The following is a 19072-nucleotide window of genomic DNA, read 5'->3' on the forward strand; positions in this document are numbered from 1 at the left end:
GATCCCCAGCATGACTAGGAGATTGACACATCAGAACTCATTGTCTAACTCAGCAGAATTCCATTGCTGTTCTGGTTGCAACCTTATAACTTCACCTTGTCCATGAAATGTACCATATATGTAGGAGACAAATTCATTTTTCCCCTTGCTAGAGAGACTGATGGTGCTGAAGCATTCAGGAAAAATACCAGAACAGCATGACTGGCAAAATACATGCTATTCAGTTTTGATTCCAGCAGCACATGCTGCTTTATCATTCTCATTCTTCTCTCAATATGACTTTAAGGTGTAGCAGCCAAATGCCTAGTGATCAAGTAATGTATTATATAAACAAATCTAGAGAACTACAACGAAATTTCATTCCAAACTTCCTAAGTCCAAGTACAATCCTCAGTTACATCCTTCCCTAACCAGGTGCCTTCCAGACACATTGGACTGCAGCTTCTGTAATCGATGCCTATGCTAATTGGAAATGGTGAAAGCTGTGATCCAAAACATCTGGAAAACACTAGTTTGAGGAACAGAGTAGGATGTGGAACCTTTGCCCTTCCAGATATTTTGGATTACAACTCGCATGGTTGTAGATAAAAGAATATCTAGCTGCTCACATTTAAAAATGGTTATTATATTTTAAGGATAATTAGTTTTTTTACGTTACTTTCTCACAGACAAAGCCAAAGAGAAAGAATACCATACTCACTGATACATGGCATTTATTAACATCATAATCAAATTGGCATTTCCCAGATTCATTTCTCCACATATCTCTTCTTATGTTTTCTTCCCAGGGTGCTTTTTGGGGTCTGATGTTTGGGTTAGTAGTCGGCTTCATCCGAATGGTTATGGAGTTTATCTACATGGCACCCTCTTGTGGCGAAGAAGACCAAAGGCCATCTGTGATGAAAGATGTTCACTATCTGTACTTTGCAATCATCCTGTGTGTGCTCACAGCAGGTGTTATTATCTGTGTTAGCCTCTGCACACCACCAATCCCAGAAGGAAAAGTAAGTGGATCTGCAATTGGGATTTTTTTAAAAAAACACTATCTATTTGCTTTGTCTTCCAATGTGGCTGCCTCAACTTGGGTGCCTTTAAAGATTTCAGGCTACAACTTGTATCAACCTGGCCATCATAGCCAGTAGTCAGGAATAATGGGACTTCTATTCTAAAAATCATCTGGGTGGTATAACTTGATGGAAAAGATTTCTTTGGAGCGTGTTGCAACCTAGTATTACAGTAAACTAAGTTGCCCTACAGAAAAGTCCTTCCAAAAATGATCTTACTTCATAGATATTATGGAGTTAAAAAAACATTTAGGATCATGATCAAAAGGAGAGCAGGCTGGCTTCCATGCTGTGAGGACACTATAATGCTTCCTATCAAGGAGAGAGGCAGACAGTGGGGAAGAAATCATATTACAGTGGGCTGCTGAGAAGAGAATGTAATGGCTCTAATTGAACCCTCTTTCATGTTTTAGCAGAGATGGCATCAATCTTGTAAGCTAACAAGATTAATATTGTTGGAGCATTGGCATTTAGAGAGAACATTCCATCCCAGAGTGATCTCAGTTACATTGAGCAACTGAGGTTTGGTAGCAAAAAAGCCTCAAATTTTATTTCATTTGCTGCATAAAAAAGGCCAAAAAAAGTTTACATTCATCAATTACTTTAAGAGATTCTTTTAATGTTTTCTCAGATCACTCAAAGCATTCAGATACTGAGAATTGCTGGGCGAACAATTTTGTGATTCAGGAAAATAGTGTCACATCAGTAAATGAAGCAGCCATGATGTTAGGCTGAACTTGGACCACATCTTGTTGTATGTGGCTAGAAACATGTTTTCAGAAAGATTTTTAAGGAAAAAAATCTAAGAAAGGAAAATAGTAAAGCACAATTCAGATAACTAACAGAGGAGTTTATCACATGGGAGGAATTTCTCTTAATTTCAAATGAAAAGAAAGTGGAGCCAGAACGCATTCACTAGTTCAGCGTTCAAACTGACTTCCCATTGCCCAAAAATTGCTTGCCATTGCCCGAAATTGCATGTGATCACCCCTCACACAATAACTTTAAACCCCATGATTGTGTTCGGATTCCCATTGGATTATACTTCCAATTTCCCTTGTCTGATAACTTCCTAAGTACTGTATTCTGAGAATCTAGAGCCAATGGATCCATACAGCATTTGTCAGATGATGAAAGAAGTTGTGTGCTTAATTTTTTCTTGCCAAATTTACAGCTCAGTTCATAAAACATATATTGTTTTGTGACTATATATTAAAGGATTGGAGTTGTATTGCGAGCTGAGAAGGCAAGCAAATACAAAAATTGTTCTTTGGAGTTGTTTTTTTTTAAGTCACTCAGCATTTATTACTGGGTCATTTGATAGAATAAATTAATGCACAGCTTGCTACTTCACTATAATGATTTCCACGTGTTGTTACATTCAAGCTAGCTTGGGTCACTGAAGAAAATTATATATTTTGAATCTAGTTACCAGTTAGAAACAAGGGAAGCTGCACTGAAGTGAATTCAGAAAGGTGAGGGAGATTTTGCATTAGAAAATCCAAATTTCTTCAGCCAGCATGGCCAATGACTCTGTTGGTTGGGGGATTCTGAGAACTGTAGTCCAAAAGAGAAACTTTTTTAAACTCAAAAGTTTGGACCCATCCGATCTGGGCTGAATCAGAACATTGGCACATCTGTCTCTGTATTACATGCACAAACTGGCAGCAGCTACCCAGGATTTCATAGAGTTATCCTTCAGCCCCTATCTGGAGCTGCCAGGGACAGAACCTAAGACCTTCTCTATGTACAGCACACAAGGTAAATTTACCACCTTGTATTACTACATGTGAAGATCCTACTCCCTCTACAACAAAAGTAAAGATCATATACTTAATGGAGGAAAATGGATAATGGATTTTACATGGAATCGATGGGTTAAGTATGACTCCACCTGGTCCCACACAGCTTTCCCAGATAACCTTGTTTCTGTGGAAATATCAAATAGACAGAGGGAGGAGGGGGAGAAGAGATTTGTATCTGATGTTTGAGTGGTAGCATTAATGCACCAAGCTTTAAATGAATTACAGCCCAAGAACAGCAAGCGGAAGAATTTCCCCCTGCTGTTTGGACACTCTCCCATCCCCGTGGTGATGGATGCTGTGCCACAAAACAAATATGCAAAGAATTTGTTTGGTATGCCTCAAAGTTCATATGTCTTCATTGTACAGTAGCCCACATTGTGTCATGTTGTCCTTGAAAACTCTGCAAAGAAGCTTACAATTAAATTTGAGACTGTGAAGCTGAAATGCAACTGCCAGATGCCAGATGGCATTTTGGAAAAGAAGGATTTATTCTAGTTCTACTGTGGAAAAAAAGAGTTGGGGGAGGGAAACTTTCCTAGATCCTTACAAAGTTTCTTTTAGAGATTGTCAGAAGAAGATGTGAGGAAACCAAAAGTGGCAGAGGAAGTGAGATCAAAAGATTATACTTTCTGATGAGAAGATGACAAGATGCAGTAGGCCATTAGTTTTATGCCATGGCATTTTATGCCACATACAGTACATTGGTACAAACCCATTTTGCCCAGCATAAGTAGTAGTCTTTGTTGTTACCATCCGTGGCAAATGCTTGTCATTTATTGCTTAGTATAAGCAGCTGCCAGTTATAAGCATGTATAATATATAAATGAAATGCACGGTACTGGGAACTCCAGTTGCTAATGTGCATGAAAGCTTTTGTAGATACTATATGAATTATTTTAATGACATTTTCCAACTGAGGAGGTGAGAGCTAGTTTCAGTGAGTTTGGAAAATCTACTTTTAGAACCACAGCATGTTGAATCCCTCAGCAAACACAGCCAATGACCATGGTGGCAGGGGATTCTGGACACTGCAGTTCAAAAACCTAATTTCCCAAAGCTTTGCTCAAGTCTTTGCTAGATGGAGCCCAGTTCAGATCTTCATGTTGAATATGGAAATATCTAAGTAAACGCTAGGTGACAGGAATGTGGGGGGAAGGATTTGGGGTGCACCCATATTCTTACACATATGCAAGTAAATGGATAACCTAGAGAGGGGATAACCAGTAGCAAGGAGGATGGAACCAGTTTCAATGGTTTCACACTAAAACCAGTGGATAACTTGTGCACATCCATATTTTAATATGCAAGACTGTATTACGGTGCTCGTATTGTTTTATCTAAAAGGAATTTGACATTCATTGATGATCAGTCTTATCAATCAATGAAAATTAATATTGCTAAGCTATCTCTGCTTTCAGAGCACAGCTTGGAAAAAATGTTGTTGCTGTTGAAATTGGATTATAAAAATCAGATAGCAGAAATCTGTTAGTGGATTATGCATGTGCATGTCTCTTTTTGTTTGGGACACAGAGGAGCTATTCTCTGGCATTTTGTGGCCCATCCAGATCTTCCCCTTACACATCTAGCAAGCTCCAAGAAGGAGAGATGCTGCTGCTCCTTACTGATGGGGAGGAGAGGGAGGAAGGCAATTCAAAGCAGGGAGAAATGTCTGGTCTTGTTCCAAGGGGAAGAGGAAGGGTGATGCATTCTATCTGGGTTTGCACCCTCATTTATCCCCAAAGAGCCCAGAACAGTTGCATCTTCCTCTTAAGAACTGTATCTAGTGACCCTCCCCTTCCCATCAGTAAGGGCAGCTGCAGCGGCCCCTCTTGGAGCTTGATACCTAATGGAGAGGAAGAATTGTATTGGTGGAGTATTGTGGTATGCCCATGATGTAGGATCTCAACTAGAATCTCCTACCCTGCTGGTCATGTTGGCTGTGATGTTTCCAACAGTTTGAATTATCAGTTGCTAGAAAAACAGAATGAAATAGGACTATTGTCATTGTGTCCTGCATGTGAACTACCTAGAAGTATCTGGCTGGCCAGAGAAAGAAACAGGAGTAGGTAGACCTTTGTTCTGATCCAACCAAGTTAATCTCATGTTATTAATACTTTACAAGACAGGTTTGTCATAAGAGTGGTGGCCAGGTTTTTAGCTTCAGATAGTCCTTGGCACTTTGAAAGCTCTCCAGAACTAAGATATTCTTTATGAACTGTATCTTTTGCCTTGCCGCTGAGATACTTGTCACTCATCCTCTTCCCATGAGAGGTTAGTATGCAGACCTTGAGATGGGGGTCAAATTAGAAAATCAGAGGCAGAGGAGGATGGGTCAAACAAGTCTTTGGGGCTTCAGGACTTTTCAAGACACAAATATCTTCTGCAAGTGAGGAATAGGTATCCTCCACATGCAGGATAAAGTGTATGCTGTGAGCCTTGGCCACCAATCTCTTTCACTCCAATAAACACCTGCATTTTATAGTCACAGCATTAGTCAAAACTGCACTTAGACTGGTTTCTGTGTTTTGTAGCTTCAGTCAAAACTTTCATTTAATTCTAATGTGAACAACTTCCCCTTGACTCACCGACAATCATTCGTGCAAAGAAAGAAATGTCTCTCGGCTCTTTTTGTGTCCTCCAACTTCATTACATTCTAGTTAGATTTAATGAGTAACAAAAAAGCACCCCTTAAAAGGATTCTTCAGGAAAGATGAGGATCATCAAATCAAAGCAATTTAGCAGAATGTGACAAGAAAGATTAGCCTTGCCTGATGCTCATCTTGGTTGAAAATAATTTAAATAAAGCTATAAATCTTCTGGAGATTATACAAGTTTTTGTGTCAGCTGAAAACTGCCTTCTAGATCTTTTGCCTGAAATTCAGCATATTAAAAGTACTGCTCATTTATAAGTGACCTTTGGAGAGTTACTTTTCAGGTAGACTAAGAGGCTAATAATATATTAGTGCCCCAACACCATTTTTATTTTTTGTTTTTCAAAAAAGCCATTTGAGGAGGTGGTAATTTGAAGCATCGAAGCAATGAGAGGGTTTTTTTTCTCTCAACACAATAGAGAGTTTTGTTTTTGTTTTTTTGGAACTTGTAGAAAAATCCAGGAACAAAAAGAGACAGCTGCAGAATTAAAATTGGTTCCTAAGGTGTTTTGAAAAAACTCTTTCTCAAGGGAAATCTGTAAAAACAAAAACAAAACAACACTACAGAAGTCTTCTCCCAAAAGACACAGATATATAGTATAAAAATGAACACCACAAATGATAAACTGTTTCAAATTTTACAGTATTTAATTATATACACGATGCATATAGCTGAATTATGCTGTATATATAGTTTATATAAAGCTGAAATCAACATGATTGATAAAAAGCCTCTAGTACTTGTTGTTGCCATGTGCCTTCAGACCATTTTCATCTTATAGCAACTGTAAGGAGACCCTATCATGGGGTTTTCTGGACAAAATTTGTTCAGAGAGGTGTTGCCTTTGCCTTCCTCTGAGGTGAGAAAATACGACTTGCCCAAGGTCACCAGATGAGTTTCCATGGCCAAGTAGGGATTCAAACCCAGGTCTCCAGAGTCTTCTGAGTTTATCAAACGGGAAGAATTTCTCTTAAATTCTAATGAAAAGAAAGTGGGGCCAGAACACATTCACTTAAAGTCGCTAGTTTAGCGCTATTACGTGAATGCGCATTGCGTTCGAACTGGCTTCCCATTGCCCGAAAATAGCATGCCATTGCCCAAATTTGCATGTGGCAGTCTATCACACAATAACGTGAAATCACATGATTGCGTTTGGACTGACTTCCCATTGCCCGAATGTGTGTGTAGTGGGTTATCACGCAATAACGTTAAACCCCATTATTGCATTCAGATTGCCATTGGATTATACTTCCAATTTCCCTTGTCTGATAAACTCCATAGTCCAGTTCTCAAACTACACTTACTCTTGTACTCAGTATTGAGTCAACTTCAACTCATAGAGACCTTGTAGATGAGGCATCTCCAACCCTGCAACCCCCATCCTCCACTGCTCTGTTCTGCTCTTCTTGTAGATTCATGTCTGTAACCTCCCTAATTGAGTCCAGCCACCTGGGCATGTGATCTTCCTCTCTTCCTAGTGCCTTCTACCTCTTCTAGCATTATTATTTTTCCTAATGACTCATTAGATACTACAGCCTCAATTTAATCATCTTGACTTCCAGGGAGAGTTTAAGTTTGATCTGTTCATGAACCCATCTGTTGCCTTTTTGGCTGACCACGGCATCCTCAGCACTCTTCCCCAGCATCCCATCTCAAATGAGTAGCATCTTTGAGACTAACTGAGAGAAAGAAGTTGGCAGCATGAACTTTTATAGACTACAGAGCAAAACAGGCTGGCAGTAAGTGCCAGCGTGGGGGCATGATTTTAGATGCCGCATGCCCCGATACAGCCAAAAAGCCACATGGCTAACTGCACATGTGACGGCTTCACGGCATTTCAATGGTGTGGCATTTACATGCACCGCACTGCACGGCATCACACTGCAGAAATGCGGAAAAGCTACTGCTGTGGCAGAAAGGGCAAAAGGGGGCAGCATTTTGACACTTCTTTTTGGTCCAGAAAAATGCCAGATTGGGGCCACAGTGTGTGGTTGCCATGGCCCTGATCTAATACTCAAAGGGGTGGCATCACACCACCCCTTTAAGGCCATCTCTTTCAGCTCTACATCTGAGGAAGTAGACTTTAGTCTACAAAAGCTCATGCTACCAATTTCTTTCTTTTAGATAATCTCAAAGGTGCTACAAGATTCTTTTAGATAGTCTCAAAAGTGCTAATACTGATTGTGCAGACTAACACAACTATATCTTTGAATTCTACATTTCAAATGAGTTGATTTTCTTTTTATCAGCTTTCTTCACTTTCCAGCTCTTGCATTTGTACATAGTGCTGGGAAGTATAATGGACTGGACAATTCTGTCTTTTTTCCCAGTGGTATATCTTTACTGTTTAGGATTTTGTCTAGTTCTTTCATTGCTGCTCTTCTCATTCCTAGACTTCTTCTTACTTCTTGATTGTAGTCTCCATTCTGATCAATGTTTGATCCAAGGTACTGGATAATTATCAGACTTTAACTATTTTGATTTCCTCATTGTCTAGGTTGAATTCATGTAGATCTTTCATGGTCATCACTTTTGTTTTCTTGATGTTCAGCACCAAGCCTGCCTTTGCACTTTCTTCCTTGAACTTCCTTATTAATTGTTTTATAGTTGCTGCAGTTTTTTGTGTCTCCTTTTAGTGGATGGGAATGTATAGTGAATGTTTCCAGTCTGTTGGCCACCATTTTGCTTTCCATATTTGTTGGCATACTTTAGTTAAAACTACAGTTGCTTCTGTCTGTGTCTTAATATCATACATCATGTAAATTTATGCATTAAGAAATTATTAAGAAATTATAGATTAGTGTGTAAGTTTTGCTATAAAGCTCAAAACTTCATAGTTATTGACAAACCACTTGGGAGAGTTTTTCTCCTCCTTTCTCACATCAACATCTTAAAATGTAATCAGCCCACCAGGATATATGCCAAGTTCTCTTCAAAACCAGCTGTCTCTGTTAAATTTTAAGATATGAAACTACAATCTGCCCAGCCATCCAAAACATTGCATTTCCTGTCCTGTGCCCTCACGTTAAATAGGAATATGGGATTAGGGGGTTTCTTTTATGTTGTCTTATCCCTAAAGTAAAGTCATATTCCTTTTTTCCCCCCAGCTAGGTTTATGATTGTGATACTGGATGTTACTGAATTCAATAGGACTGCCTTTGGATCAGATAGGATTGTGTTGCAAGTGTCTTTTTGTGTGAATAGCACAACATCCTGTCCACACACAATATGTGGGGTGAACTGTGCTATGCTCTCCCATCCCCATTCTTCACTGTAATCTTCGCTAGATACATTGCCAAGGCTCTCAGACACATAGCCATTCTGCAACTTTCCTTTCTTGTGTTCTGATTTGTAATTCTCCAGCTCAGCCGATTAACTTGGTGGACTAGGTACAGCAAAACACCTGTACGAGATGTGGAGAACGAGCGCTGCCAAAACACAGACATGTCTTCTACCAAAGAGGAGAATCATTTGGATACTTTGCAGCCAGAGAATGGAGATTTAGTGCATACAGACCATAGTGGTATGTTTCCTGTTGGATTTGTATGTTTTGTGTGCTAATATACAAAGACTTAATTTTCCACAGTCTATCAAATCCTGGAAGAATGATTGTGAAACAACTGACATGGAGTGAATGGAAGCTAACAGTAGGTAAGTGATACCACCATTTGGGTACAGAATGTGAGTCAAAGTAGAAATTGCAGAGTAGGTATATGTGTTACTTTCTGTTGATGAGGGGCATTTGTAGGAGGTAGCAATGTAAATATTCATCCTCTACAAAAAGGGAGGGGAAAAAAGAGTGTCTCAAACATTAAGACACCCAAATAAAAAAAATCAGTTTCAGGACATTTCTTCAGATTGTTTGTTTGCACTAAAACATGTGCTTTTGCACAATAAAACAGTTTCATTGCACAATAAAACACTCATTTATTATGTCATAAGCCTTTGTTGTTGTTCTTGATAACTATCTTCAAGTCATGGTAACCCTGTGGATAAGCCATCTCCAAGACCCCCTGTCCCAACCACTCTGCTCAGGTCTTGCAGGCCCAGGCCTTTGTCCTCCCTGAACAAATCTATCCATCTGGTATATGGTTGTCCTCTCTTTCTACTACCTTCACTGCTATGAAAGAACTGGACAAGATAATAAAATGTAAAGGCATAACTCTAAACACTAAAGTGAGGATCATCCAAGCCGTTGTATTTCCTATCACCATGTACAAATGCAAGAGCTGGACAGTAAAAAAAAAAAGTCAATGGGAAGAAAATCAACTCATTTGAGATGTGATGCTGGAAAAGAGTACTGAGAATACCATGGATGGCAAAGAAAATAAACAAATGGGTGCTAGAAGAGATCAAGCCTGAACTCTCTTTCAAAGCTAAAGTGACTGAAAGGAGGCTATTGTACTTGGTGTTGCCACATCTTGAGGAAAAATGAATCATTAGAAAAAACAATGATGCTAGGAAAGATGGAAGGCAGTAGAAAGGGAGGAATGCTGCATGCTAAGCAGATAGACTCAATCAGGGAGAACACAGGCCTGAGCCTGCAGTCTCTAAGCAGAGAGGCTGAGGACAGGAGAACTTGGAGATGTCTTATCCACAGGGTCGCCATGACTTGAGGTAGTCTAGAGAGCAACTAACAGCAGCAACAAACAACATCAGGAAAAGCCATAGCTTCTCTTTTTTAAGTTTTAGTATCAGGGGCTGAACAGACTGCCCCAAGGGGTGGCCTGCAGCCACCTCTTTCTTCACCAGATTGGGGCCATGGCAACTATGTGCCATGGCCCCGATCTTGTCTTGCTGCAGTACAAAAAGGAGCTTCTTTTTGTGCCATGGAAAGGGTGGCATAGCCTCTGGCACCTTGGCTTTTTGGCACTCCTTTGGCACTGCATCATCTGGATGCAGCACCAGAGGAGTACTGTGACACCACCCACCGTGCGGTCAGGTGCACAGCATGACAGTGGTGTCTAGGCAGCATTAGGGTGTACATCGTGTGGACGTCATGCTCCCACTCTGCCCTGAGGCTGCCTTTTATCACCGGTCTGTTGAGGCCTTCAGAATGAACTAATTATTTTCTTTTAAAAATGATATTGTAAGCCATTTTGAGTTCCATTTGAGAGGAAGATAGGATATAAATCAAATCCGTGAATAAGTAAGCAAGCAAGCAAATTTTTTTGCATACATGTTCCCACACCAACAGAGGACAAATGCAGGAGCCATTGGTCTTCATGAATTAACATAATTATCAGACTTACATTAGCAGGTATTTGGAAGTTATCAACCAACGTCAACTTACTGAAGGAGGAAACTGAAGAACTCCCTAAAAACATTCTTACTTCAACCTTATCGTCAATATTAATGAAACTGGGTGGCCTCTTGGGATTCTGGATTCAGTAAGATTGCTGACATGATCTTGGACTAGAACTGACACTGAATTTTGCCTAGTTCAAATTGTTGAGGCAAGTTTGGAAGTTACTAGGAATACTGAACAGGAAAAAATAAAAGACAAGGAACTTTGTGTCTCACAGCTGTGGTAATTCATCACAGTTTGGCTCAGGTGTGAGGCATAGGAGTTTATCGCATTACCATTTGTCTGGGGATAGACACGAGATATATCTTTAAGAAGGTGGATCTTATCGCACTGCCCTGTCGCTGGGCAGTAGGCAGCCCATATGCAGCCCGGGCTTTTCCCTCAGCTCTTCACGAATGGGCCAATATATCCATTTCTAGGGACTCAACTTTTCCATACCCTTCCAATGTCCCTATTTGGCAGGAATAGTCCAATTCTTTGCTTACCATGTGAAATACAATGATGATACTAAGATATTCTTTTAAATATGACCTACACCTGTGTTACTCAAAACAGTAACCCCTGGGCCAGGGCCTGTCTCTGAATCATTGGATGCTGGTCCTTGGTGAGTTTCCAGGAAAGAAAGAAAGAATTCTAGCTAATGGTCACAAATATGGTACTGGTTCACGGCACATCGGAAAAAATAATGGAAGTTACCCACATCAGATAACTTGTGAAGCATTGGTCTATAATCTATTACAAATACCATAAAATAGACAACCGTTATTAGGAAGAGACAACAAAGGTGAGCAAAAGTGACCCTTCAAATCTTTTTGGCCTGTAATTCCCATCAGCTGTGGCCAGCAGAGACAAAGGGGACAAATTATAGAGGGTCATAGCTGCCCATCATGGCATACAAGCCTTCCTCCCAAATACTCTAACCTTGCTTCTGAACCCCTTCAACAACAGCAAGTCTGAGAAAATGACCTCAATCCTGCATTTTAGCCACCAGAGCAGCCAGATGTTTACTTTTTCATAAAGTGAGGCTTCTCATCTGAACTACTGCTTGTGCTTGCAATTTCTGGGCTATGTTTGGTGGCAAATCTAAAAATCACTGAGGGAATCACAATATTTAGAAATGTCCCCAAGTGCCTGGATGTTCTAGCTTTGTTGTCCATTCTTATATCCCTTCAATCTGCCTTCTTGAAATCGTCCTTTTCAGGGTTCTCTTTTCCCAACTTGATTGTCTGCAAGTGATGTTTGGACATATTTTTAACCCAAATATTTTGAACTGAGAAAACAAAACAAAACCCTAGAGTAATGGTAAAACCTAGAGTAAGTGAGGAGAGATCCTGTTTTCTAAACTATAATCCACAAATCCTTTTTTGAGGAGGTCAAAAAGAGGCAGATTACTACCTACCAAAAATGATGAAAGGAATTAAAACTTTTTATCTCTGGATCTGACAGCTGGTTTGATTCATATGTGAAACAGCTGTTCAACCTAATGTTGTTAATTATTTGTCACCTTTGTTTTTACATCAGCTAATTCATCCTGTCCTTGCATCTGCTTATAAACAGCTATCTTGATGATTAGGTTATTAATGCTGATGATAAAGGAAATGTAACATCCTTCATGTGAAAGTATAATGAAGTGTATGTGTGTATCGTGGGAGCAAGAGGAAAAGAAAGACAGAGACAGACCCTGTGTATGCGCTAGGTGTTTTGTGTCATTTTAGATAAGGACATTACATTGATGGTATACACCTCAACCAGCTGTGAATTTCACACTGCTCAAGGAATGGAAAAGTGAAATATGAGGGCTGTCACAAGATATTTTGCCACCTGAGGGAAGGGGAAAGAATTGTGCCCTCTCTCCAGTTTACATACTGAAAGCTGACTAGATTGGTAATAGAGCTGACCACATCTGAGGCAGCTGCCTAATTTAGGCAGCCAAGGACCGTTTGTGTGGTGTACACAGCATAGTCCTCCAACAAAGGGGCACATCAGGAGAATTAATGAGGAACAAAAATGGGACCATCAGCTTCTGCCTCCTGCAAAGTGAGGTCACTCTCTGTCTAATGACAGGAATGGTCCTGGTTCCTACTGCTTTGATGCTATAGTTCCAGAAAACAGGACAGGTTCACAATATCTAAGTGTTTATAAATTGCATCTCTTCCAGATCTTGATTCTTGATTCCCATTTACATTATCTCCTCTTCTCACAAACTTTCAAAAGTATCATGTATGTCAGCAGTCATATAAACAAACAATATCTATTATTTATTCCCCCGCCCCCTTTACCAGCAGAAGTGAAGCATTCTTGTTGGAAGAAAGTATGTTTCTGGTTCTGTGGAATTTCTGTCAGCCCCAAGATCACTTTAACCATGGAGGAGGAAGCAGCCCTTGAAAAGAAGCTTACTAGCATCAACGAAAAACCTCTCTGGAAAGCTGTCTGCAATGTCAATGCTATTGTTCTCTTGGCTATCAATATTTTCTTATGGGGCTACTTTGGATGAGCCCAAATTTATGAGACAATGCACAAGTATTTATTGGACTTGGCTTTATTTAGAACAGAGATGGGCATTGGCTAAAAAGAATGGATTAATCCTGAGGAAACAAATTCCAAATCCTTATTCATATATGGGCCTACCCAGTGGCTTTGGGCAGGTCCTTGTCTCCCATAAATAAGAAGAGAAACAACCTGATCTACCTCAAAAGGTTGAAGTAAAAATAAAAAAATAAACCAATTTACATATCAGAGATGCTTCTTGTTTCCAGTGTGGCTCATTTATCTTTAAATTTCTTCTCCCAAATCTTATCTTTCTGGACAGAAAAAGACCTTTCCTTTAAAAAGAAAAAGAAAAAAAAAACCAATGAAAAGGCGAAGCTGAACTTGATTTAATGGATTTGATATAAGAACCTCAATTAAATCAGAAAGCCTCAAAAAGAAACAATGAAGGGTTGTCTGAAACAGGAAAAACAGAGGAAAGCATTGTTGTATAAACACTATATGGACTAGAGTTTATTCTACCAAATGCATCTGATAAAATAGGCTCTAGAACAAGACTTATATTCAGTAAATATGTTATTCTTCAGCACAATTCAACTGTTACTTGAAGGAGCTGCACAAGTACAAAGAGGCTGTGGAACCAAATTATTAGATCCTCCCAAATTCCCTCTAGCATCCCATGTCTCCAGAGAAAAAATGTGCATCACAAAATCTGCCATAACTCTCGAGACAGCCTATACCATTAAGAAGCCTGTGTGGTGAAGGTTCTAAATCACATGGGAAGAATATCAGAGAGAATATTGCTCCTTTAAAAAGAACTGCTACAAGGTAACTTTTACAGCAAGAGATGTACTTTTTTAAAGTCTTTTAGGTGCGGGACAGACCATCCAAAAAGGACTGTCTGCCAGTGCCTAATTTTGGTCTGCAGGAAAGCCGCAGCCTCCAGACCATGGGACTCCCCCGCGGACCAAAAAGAACCCACAAAAAGCAGGTTCTTCTTGCGACGCCATTATGTCACAGTGCGCCAATGGTGCACTCACAATGTCATACTGGCGCGGTGACGTGTGGATCCTATGTGTCTGGCACATAACAATAGCGGCCCCCATCTGTACAGGGTGCCACCATTTTGATGCCCTCGTCACATGCAAGGGGTGAGGGGCATCTAGAAGCACCACCCCTCGCATGTGATGAGGGCATCTTTTTGAGTCTGTCTGGACCGGGCCATAATTTCTCAAATGACGCTTCCTTAGAGAACGGCAGACAACCCTTCATAACAATTCAATGCATTCTTTTACCAGGTGCCCATGCATTGTATAGTTATGAATCTATTCCAGACTTGATGAGTTCTTCATGAAACATTATGGTTGTATGAATTGTGTTGGGATCTGGAGATCTTTCTACATAAATATTCACCCACATGAACAAAAGGAAACCTCCTGGCAGTCCAGGATGAGGATATCATCTTCTATCAGCCAGCTACAGAAACAGAGCTGGCTAGCTGCCTGTTTGTTGCGCATCTGCCCCTTTCCCCATCTTCCCCACTCATGGAATAGCTCTGGGGGTGATAAGCCTGAAGACAGATAGATCAAGCATGCATGGATAGGGGATGAGATGTAGCTGCACCAGGCTGGACTTTATGATCTGCTAGTGTGATGTGGGACACTGGCTTTAAGCACATCTGACATTGCTCTCAGCTTATGAGCACTGCAAGATGGATGGTTAGTAGTTTAGCTCATATTCCCGGTCAAAGGGCCTGGAGTGTTTGACAGATGGACAGGCTTCTTTGTTTGTTCTGTGCTTAACCACAGTTTTTACCACAAGTGTGGGGATGGGGTAGATTTTTCCAAGAGCAAAATATTGTGTCATGTGTTCTCTCTCTTGTAATACAGTGGACCCTTGGTATCCACTGCGGTTTGGTTCCAGGATCCCCTATGGATACCAAAATCTGTGGATGTTCAAGTCCTATTATGTATAATGGTGTAATAAAGTGGTGCCCATCATATAAAATGGTAAAATCAAGGTTTGCTTTTTCAATTTTTTTCCCTTTTGAATATTTTCAAGCCATGGATGGTTGAATCTTTGGATGTAGTATCCATAGATACAGAGGGCTGACTGTATACAGGCATGAATCCTGTTGGTAGTGCCAACTAGAGTAGATGTATTGAATCAGCTATTGAATGGTGAGTTGACATATATAGACCCTTCATTGGTTCAATGGATTTACTCTAGTTGGAATTAATAGGCAGGATATAGATCAAGTGTGTGTGTGTGTGTGGTTTGGGCAAAGGTATTTTGGAGTGGCTTGACCATGAATGAACAATTAAATACCAGCAACTTTAGGAAGACTTGTTCTTACTGAAAATACCAACTGGTTTGTTAATATGGATCAACATAGCAGTCTGCATTTTTGAGCTCGTTGGTAGTAATGGATTATTGTGATGGGGTAACAGTGCTAGGCATCAGTTCAACAGAGTAAAACTTTTCACTACCCTCAAAGATCATTATGTGAATGAGCCCCTGCTCAGCCTCCCACTGTGCTAAAGCTATCTGTGGGTCTAACACTCTGATTTGACAAAATAATAATAATTTTTCATGCTAGAAATGAAATGTCAGTACTGTACGGTTCATATATTCACATTGCAAGCAGATTGTGGTTAACCACACAGTTCTAGCTGCAATGTATTGCTTCAACTGTAATTGATATACAAGTCCATTGACAGGAGACAATTTTAATGAAGTCAATACATGCTTTCTTATTAATCTTCCCTGGTAGTGCTGTGTCGATCAGGAAATGATTATCATTCATTCTCCTGACAAATCTATCAAGGTCATTCATTATTGTTCCACCAAAAAGAATCTTCTTTTAAACCAAGATTAATGACTTGCTGTTTTCTTGTCAGGCTGGCTGAGCAAAAGGAAATGAAATTAACAATGAACCCCTACAAACATGTCACTACACTAATTTATTAGGAAAATATTTTAAAATGTTATTTAAACTCTAATGTTACTTTAACCATATCTGCTTGTGTAGGCATTTTTTAATCATATATAGGCAAAGAGACTACATAAATTTGAAGGAACTGGACAGCAAGTTTGCCTATTAGTCTTCATTTTTAATGCACTCCTATCTATAAATTCTAAATATACAGAGGAATTAATAAGATGACTTTCTCACCAATTAAGGCATTCATCATTATTACAATGCAATCCATTTTGTCCAATGGCAAAGAATTTATTCCATGATCATTCATTCAAATTTAAAATACATTCAATGGCCAGAAACTATTCATTTAAGATAATTATCACCCATTTCCCCTCTGAAATTTTAAACTCTGTTCAGATAGTTGTATTGGTGAGCAAAAAATACTGCATGTTCTCCTTTGTGTTCTTACACTGATGACAATAACTAAATTGATATTGAAGAGAATCTAAGGGTGGCTTTCATACTTTATACAACAAATAAATGTAATTGTTGTGTGTGCTTTATTATACCGATAGGTAATATCCAGTAGTGCTGCAGTAAATACTAACATTACAACAATGGATAAAATCCAATGCTCCAATCTCCAATATTGCACCAGTGGGTAAAATTTAGTAGTACTTGTGACAAATCCCCTCTCCAGGTTGCCCTCACAGTGCCAAACTCTAGGACTCCAGTCACTCACCTGGCCTCTTTCCCCCAGAAGAGCAGGCACTTGGGCCGCAAGGTGATTCCTATTTGGACCAGTGGATGTGCTGTTCAGTGGATTTACTGTGGTAAACATGATGAGACTAACAGCCAGACAGAGTTTTTAGAAAGAATAAACAAGTAGATTATTAATACACAACCCCTGAACTATTTAATAATTTCACAGCTCCCCAAAACCCTACTCAGTTCTTCTCCTTTGCTGACCATCCTGTCTCTATTACAGCTTTCACCATCTCTATTGCCATCTTTTCCCTATCGCTCTGAAATCTTTTCCCTATCTCTATGCCATCCTTTCCTTATCTGCCTTCTGTCAGAGACAAGCCTCAGGAGTATTTCCTGAGCTATGATTGGGTGGAATCAACCAGGCTTGCCCAGTTCCTTCCTTCACAGTTTGGTACACCGATATACATTAAATAATAACATCTGGTATTCTATACTTTATGCTGCAAACCAACACAATTGTTGCATGTACTGTACAGTTGATCCTTGATATCCATTAGGGTTTGGTCCCAGGACCTCCTGTGGCTACCAAAATCTGTGGATGTTCAAGCCCCCTTATAGACAATGGGGTATTAAAATGGCATCTGTTATATGGTGTAGTGCTTTGAGCATTGGACTAAAACTCTGGAGATCAGGGTTCACTTCCCTACTCAGCCATGCAAATCCACTGGTTGACCTTGGACAAGCTGTAAACTCTCAGCTCTATGATAGGATCACCTTCAGATCACCAATAATAATAATAATAATAATAATAATAATAATAATAATAATAATCCCGCCCAATCACAAGGAATCCAGGTGGGTTACAGAAATAAAAATACAGAGAATACAATAAAATACAATACAATAAAATAGATAAGATAAAAGAGAGCGACATAAGTAACAGAATTCACAGCTAAACCTGATGGAACTGGGCCTGACTTTTTCACTCCCTCCTAGGTCTGATGATGACAGTACTGTAATACGGAGGGAGGGTTCTTCTTCTTCAGGCAAGAATTTTATTTTAATTAATTTAATTTTAATTCTTCTCATTAAATTTAAGAGAAAAATTGGTGGACAGAGCAATGTAAGTCACAGTAAATGGGAAGAGGAACTAGGTAGGGAAGGCCTGCTGGAAGAGATCCGTCTTAAGAGCCTTCTTAAAGGCTGTAAGAGTAGAAATGTCGCGGATCTTCTTCGGCAGGTCATTCCATAGCTTCAGAGCAGCGGTGGAGAAGCCCCTCTGGGTGACTGAGGTTAATCTAGATTTTATTGGCTGAAGTAGATTCTTCCCTGAGGACTTTAGAGTGCGGGACGGACAGTATGGAAGAAGGCGTTCCCTTAAGTATTTTGGACTCAAGCCATGTAGGGCTTTAAAGGTAATTACCAACACTTTGTACCTTGCCCGGAAATTAATTGGCAGCCAGTGAAGGGATTTCAATATCGTTGTTATGTGATCATTTCAAGAAGTACCTGTAATTAACCTGGCTTCCATATTTTGCACAAGTTGAAGTTTCCGAATTTGGCATGTAGAGCGCATTACAAAAGTCCAATCGAGAGGTGACCAGTGCATGTACTACTGTTTCAAGGTCTTCTGGTTCCAGGAAGGGGCACAGCTGGCATATCAGCTGAAGCTGATAACAAGTGCTCCTGACTGTCGCATTCACTTGAGCTGACAGGTGAAAAGATGAGTCGAGGAGCACCCCCAAGCTGCGGATAGAGTCTTTCAGGGGAAGTGTGACACCATCCAGAACTGGCTGACATAACTCCATACCTGGGCTTGGGTTTCCTATAACAAGTACCTCTGTCTTACCTCGTGAGCCTACTGAATGGTGAGCCTACTGAACAATCATAAGTTCCATAAAAAGTGGAAAACCATACAGCTGTACAAACATGTACATGCACCAAGGATTCTTGCCACAATCAAGGCTTCCAAGACCATATTAGGGGTTTTAAATATGTACACTTGATTATTGTTGCAGTCAGCTCTCTGTATCCATAGATTCTTTATCTATAGATTCAGCTATCCATGGCTTAAAAATACTTTAACAAATATATAAATTCTAAAAAGCAAACCTTGATTTTGCGT

At 39.8% G+C, this 19072-nt stretch overlaps 1 protein-coding gene across 1 annotated transcript in view; it reads left to right on the forward strand.

Moving 5' to 3' along the window:
• Positions 1-13564, forward strand: part of SLC5A9 (solute carrier family 5 member 9) — a 42664-nt gene extending 29100 nt beyond the window's left edge. Inside the window, exons 12-14 of the mRNA XM_042463489.1 lie at positions 789-1004; positions 8885-9044; positions 13115-13564. Of these exons, the coding sequence (XP_042319423.1) occupies positions 789-1004; positions 8885-9044; positions 13115-13323 (585 nt within the window). The 3' untranslated portion in view covers positions 13324-13564. The remainder of the gene's footprint in view (positions 1-788; positions 1005-8884; positions 9045-13114) is intronic.
• The last annotated feature ends 5508 nt before the right edge of the window (positions 13565-19072 follow it).

Source organism: Sceloporus undulatus, chromosome 4 (genome assembly GCF_019175285.1).
Source record: "Sceloporus undulatus isolate JIND9_A2432 ecotype Alabama chromosome 4, SceUnd_v1.1, whole genome shotgun sequence".
Lineage (NCBI taxonomy): Eukaryota > Metazoa > Chordata > Lepidosauria > Squamata > Phrynosomatidae > Sceloporus > Sceloporus undulatus.